Source organism: Oculina patagonica, unplaced genomic scaffold (genome assembly GCF_052425735.1).
Source record: "Oculina patagonica isolate OP01 unplaced genomic scaffold, crgOcupat unplaced535, whole genome shotgun sequence".
NCBI classification, from domain to species: Eukaryota; Metazoa; Cnidaria; class Anthozoa; order Scleractinia; family Oculinidae; genus Oculina; species Oculina patagonica.
In genome coordinates this window covers 1,086-6,686 of record NW_027558401.1, presented here as the reverse complement: position 1 = coordinate 6,686, position 5,601 = coordinate 1,086, and the positions used below count along the sequence as shown (strand labels likewise).

General features: G+C 38.7%; 2 protein-coding genes across 2 annotated transcripts; one reads left to right on the top strand and one right to left on the bottom strand.

Annotated features, from left to right (window-relative positions):
- Nucleotides 1–1,458: 1,458 nt before the first annotated feature.
- LOC144640878 (uncharacterized) lies at nucleotides 1,459–2,688 on the bottom strand. Its single transcript, XM_078499937.1, has 2 exons — nucleotides 2,651–2,688; nucleotides 1,459–2,249 (listed from the first exon to the last, which is right to left on the bottom strand). The coding sequence occupies exons 1-2, from the start codon at nucleotides 2,686–2,688 to the stop codon at nucleotides 1,610–1,612; spliced, it is 678 nt and encodes a 225-aa protein (XP_078356063.1). The 3' UTR covers nucleotides 1,459–1,609.
- A 109-nt stretch (nucleotides 2,689–2,797) lies between these two features.
- Nucleotides 2,798–4,943, top strand: LOC144640877 (uncharacterized). The gene is made up of 2 exons (XM_078499936.1): nucleotides 2,798–2,803; nucleotides 3,200–4,943. The coding sequence occupies exons 1-2, from the start codon at nucleotides 2,798–2,800 to the stop codon at nucleotides 4,865–4,867; spliced, it is 1,674 nt and encodes a 557-aa protein (XP_078356062.1). The 3' UTR covers nucleotides 4,868–4,943.
- The last annotated feature ends 658 nt before the right edge of the window (nucleotides 4,944–5,601 follow it).

Sequence of the window (5,601 nt, the reverse complement as noted above, 5' to 3'; positions counted from 1 at the left end):
TTGTCTTATCAATATTTAAGGAAACCTTATTAGCCATAAGTCAGTCAGATACCATTTTCAGATTATAATTAGCAATTTACTCAAGTTCAGCTAAATTAGAATTAGAGTAAAACAGATTCGTATCGTCTACAAAAATGTGAATGTCAAACACATTACTGCACTTACTAAAATCATTAATGTATAGGAGGTATAGAAGAGGGCCTAATACAGAACCTTGTGGGACACCATGAGTAATGATGGTCTCATCTGATTTAGTACTACCTATTGTAACATACTGCCTCATATTGTTCAAATAGGATGCAAACCAGTCATTAGGAATACCACGGATTCCATATTGGGTTAATTTTTGTAGTAATATGCTATGGTCAACAGTATCAAAGGCTTTAGAAAAATCAAGAAAAATACCACACGAAAATAGGCCATCTTCAATTGCTCTTTGAATTTTGTCTGTAATAAAGAGAGTTGCATGTAGAGTGGAATGATCTCTCCTAAAGCCAAATTGTTTGTCATATAGAATATTACAGTATATTTGTCAATAAAAGTGATAAGTCTCTTGTATACAAGCTTCTCCAATTGCAAGATTTTATTGAAAATGGAGAGCAGTGAGATGGGTCGATAATTATTCATGCAAGTGACTGAGTCCTTTTTAACTCGAAAAAGAGTTGTAGTGGGCGAAGTGAATTCACTCAATCACTCCTTCACTCGTTTCCTGTTAGACATATGCAAGTAATGCGTGCAAGTGTTTTAAGGCCTCTAGAGAATTAGACCTTTTCTCTGATACCTACATTTCTTGTTAAATTACATAAAATTAACATGTTTAGTCACCAACCGAAATATTGTATTAATGTCAGTTTTCTTGAAATGATATTATGATATTTATTCAGCTATTTTTAGAACCAATTAGAAAAAAACTAACCCAAAACACTCAGCTAAAGATGAATTTATTTCAGTACGATTTGGTGAAAAAAAATCGCTCGACTTATAGCCAATTACAAGAGAGGATGAGGGGACAGAGAGGAACTTAGAGGGCGTTGGCCGGGATATGTCAAAGACAGAAAAGTTATTTTTAGACATGCGGACGTCCACAAAAGCGTAGTTCCGGTTCTAGTAAAGTCAATAAATCGGGCCAGCGTGACATTTGTTTTATCGGCTAATCAACATTAAGCATGTCATTTTTAGTGGGCATTTTACAGGCGTTTGGACTTCGGCAACGATATTAATGTCAATGATAGATTGTATCGGAAGCTTTCCAAAGTAAGCGTCTCCTGTAGATGCTAAATAAAAATCATGACAGGCCTACACCAATATTATTTTCTCTTGCCTACACGGACTCCTACTGTTTATTATTACTATTTGCGACCTGATGTTTCGGCCCGCTGTGTCTTATATTTAAGTATCGCTCTGAGAAGCGTGTCTTTAAGCGTTTTCCTTTTTTAATGCGACAACATAGAATAGAAGAAGAAATATCGTTTATTATTAAAAAACTTTTACACTTGGCAGTCCTTAGACTGAATTACGTGTAAATGAATAAAAACTATATATATTACAAGAGTTAAAAAACATTAAAAGCTATTTACATTAAAATATATTAAAAACTATTAAAGACGATCTATACAATGTAATTTAAACTATTGTCTATAATAAAAGAATTTTTAAAACGGTCCGTTTTACAAACAGGCGTGTTGAACACTCTCTTGATCCGAAGTTGGTGGCTGTTGGTTGGTCTTTCAGGCAGCAGATTGACTAGTTTGTGGTTTTTTGAAGTGGCAATGTCATTAAATAGACTCTTAGAAAGCCAATCACGCCTACCAGCTAGGGTGGGGATACCGGCCTCTTCTAATGCCTTTCTGTATCCTGAATTTGGGAAAATTATACGCACTGCACGCCTCTGGATGCGCTCTAATTCTTCTGACAGATAGCCAGGAAGGCTGCTGTGAAACAACTGGCATGAATATTCAAGGACTGATCTTATTACACTACAATAAAATAGAACTAGATCATTAGAGCTGACTGCGGCACGTTTTAACTGTCGTAATAAGTAAAGGCGCTTGGCAGCTTTTGATGTGATTATTTCTATGTGATCGTTCCATTTTAAATCATTTCTGAGAGTAATTCCTAGAACTTTGGCGGAAGAGACTCTTTCAAAGTAAAGTCCATCCACCTCGACTGGGTCATACAGAGGTGGCGATCTTTTGTAAGTTCTTTTGTAGAATAGGTGGCTTTCGAAAAAGACCTTCTCCTTCTGCACACTATAATTATTGGGAAGCGTTTTAGGTCAAATAGACGTTAGTGTAGACTGGAGGTCATACAAGTCTACATGCTTTCCTGCAGTTTGTAGACATTAACACCTCTCCTATTTGCTAAATGATTTTGCCCGTGCGGTTTGATTTGGCTGATATCATTTTGCAAGATATGTTTTAATCTCTCAAAATGTTCGCCCTGGAAGGACTTTGTCGGAAGCTTTCTTTGAAAGTGTTATTTTATTTTATTTTATTTTGTGACGCCGAATCCGGCTGTTTAATTAACTTTGCTTGAAGGTGTGATGTATCTTATCACAGATGACATACCGGTATCTGTGTTTTTACGGTTTCGTTTGATTCGTCAGAGAATGTCGAAAAAGATATATATTTGTTTCAAAGAGACGCTGTGCCGTATTCGATCGGGCGTTTTGTCGCTTGAACTCGACATAACGGAGGTTTTTTCATTCCCCTGTTCGCACGTATGGTCTGGCACCGCATGAATGAAATGTAAGATTTTCTCTAGGCGTACTGGGGTCTGTTATCTGTTTTGCCTGTTTATGCAGGTAAAATTTATATGGTTTTGACTTTATTCTTCGCGAGCCATTGGATTTGAAAAAATGGTAAAATCTATCTCTTATTCCTAATATTTCCTGCGAAAATATTATTTCACAACTCGCTCTCATCAATGAAACGTTTCCGCTATTGTTAATGACATTTTTCACACCTTGATCATGAATGGCGTGTGCGGAAGCCAAGAAAAACAGACACTTCCGTTTTGCACGCGGCTAAATATAACTTTTCTGTCTTTGACATATCCCAAGGCCTAGACTAGGAGACTACCTCTCTGTCCCCTCATCCTCTCTTGCCAATTATTATTATTATTATTATTATTATTATTATTATTATTATTATTATTATTATTATTATTATTATTATTATTATTATTATTATTATTATAGCCAGCAAGATTATTCATAATCGGAGGGAAGGAGATCAAGTCTGCAGAGGGTACAACGCAAGGAGATCCTCTAGCGATGGGAATTTACGCCATCAGTCTACAACCTCTGATTACTCGTTTGGGGATTTCGAACGATTTGAAGCAGTGCTGGTTTGCCGATGACGCGAGTGGTGCAGGTTCATTGGAAGATATCAAGCGATGGTGGGATGTGCTGACTGAGGCAGGACCTGATTTGGGGTACTACCCTAACGCCAAAAAGTGCTGGCTTATTACGAAACCCGACAAGAACGACCATGCTAAAGCTATCTTCGAGGGGACTGCGATAAACATCTCTACGCAGGGACAAAAACATCTAGGCGCCGCTCTGGGCTCTCGAGCTTATCTCGAAGAGTATGTCGATGGAAAGGTTGAAGAGTGGGTGAGCCAGGTGGTAAAGCTAGCCGAGTATGCCACATCAAACCCACAGGCGTGCTATGCGGCATTTACCTTCGGACTACGCCACCGCTGGACATATTTTCTCAGAACACTTCCTGATATAGAAGATCTATTAGAGCCCCTGGAGCGTGCTATCGCAGATGTACTAATACCATCAATCACTGATCACCAATGCACAAAAGAAGAGAGGGACCTAGTCGCACTTCCAGTGCGGCTAGGGGGGCTTGGACTTATTAATCCAAGCCAGGATGCAGCGTCCCAATTCAAGGTGTCAACCAAGATCACAGCGCCCCTAGTCGAGAAAATAATCGCACAAGATCATGAAACACCGGCTGATACTGCTGTCAAGACACTACAGCAGTGCGTGCGAAGAGAAACCAACGAAGCGCTTCAGACTAGGCTTGGCAATGTCAGGGAGTCTCTACCTCAGAAGACACAACGAGCCATTGATCTCGCAACCGAGAAAGGTGCTTCTAACTGGCTCACGGTCCTCCCATTAAAGGACATGGGCTACAACCTGAATAAAGGCGAGTTCCGAGATGCTGTAAAGCTCAGGTACGACTGGGAAATTGACGACAAGCCGACAGTGTGCGTGTGCGGTGACGCCTTTACAATCGATCATGCAATGATTTGTAGGAGAGGCGGATTCATAATTCAGCGCCATAATGAACTCCGTGACCTCGAGGCTGACTTGCTTAAGATGGTCTGTAATGATGTCGAAATAGAGCCCGTCCTTCAAGAACTGACTGGAGAGAGGCTACCAAGCGGCGCTAACACAACGCCAGATGCTCGCCTAGATATACATGCCCGGGGGTTTTGGGAGAAGCAGAGATCCGCGTTCTTTGATGTGAGGGTGTGTCACCCCAACGCGGATTCCTACAAGGACCAAACCCCCAAGCAGATATACCGTAACCATGAGAATGAGAAGAAGAGGGCTTACGCAGACAGGGTTCTTCAAGTAGAACAGGGAACTTTCACTCCATTGGTGTTTACATCCACCGGAGGAATGGGCGAGGAGTGCAAGAGGTATCACAGTAGGCTTGCAGAATTAATCGCCGCAAAGAAAGGGGAGGATTACGCAACAACGGTGTCTTGGATCAGATCAAAAGTCTCATTTGCGATCCTCCGATCCGCCTTAATCTGCCTAAGGGGATCAAGAACTGTAAAGAGAAACAGGAACATTGACATTTATGATATGGACTTTCAAGTAGAGAATTCTCGTACTGCAATTTAGATCGAATATTTTTTTTTTAATATATAGTTCTTCTTTTATTATTGCTCTCGAAGTCGCTTTTACTATTTTTCTACATTTTTAAAAACACTGTTTTTATTATTATGTAAATAATATGTTTATATATAAAGTTCTTATTCGAATAGTCAAATCATTGTAATTCCTTTAGAAATTGGTTAATAAAGTGTTTAATTTAAATTTATTAATTAAAAAAAAATTATTATTATTATTATTATTATTATTATTATTATTATTATTATTATTATTATTATTATTATTAGTTTTTGTTACCTTCAAATAACAAAAAGGAAAAATAAAAAGAAAGAAATCAATTTGTAACAGATGGGAACTCTATCTCTTGGCCTTTCGGTCTGCTCTCGATCAGTATTTGATGACAATCAAAGTGAAGTAGACAGAAGTTTGGAAAGTATAACATCATTTGTATTAGCAAACCTTTATTTGTATTTGTATTAGCAAACCTTTATTCTTGTTTCATAATAACTTTTCCGAGTTTAGTGGCTTATAGCCACTTTTAGTTATTATGAACAGGAATAACATCAGCTAACTTAAATTAGTCAGGCACACGCCCACTACTAAAGGAAAGATTAAAGATAAATTCCAAGGGAAATGAGAATCAGTCCAGCATCACTCGGCAAGCCTCAGACTGGGAAATGTAGCGGAAACGGAAAAGAGGACCAGATGGAAAATGGTAGTCGAAGCCCTATGTTCCAGAGGGG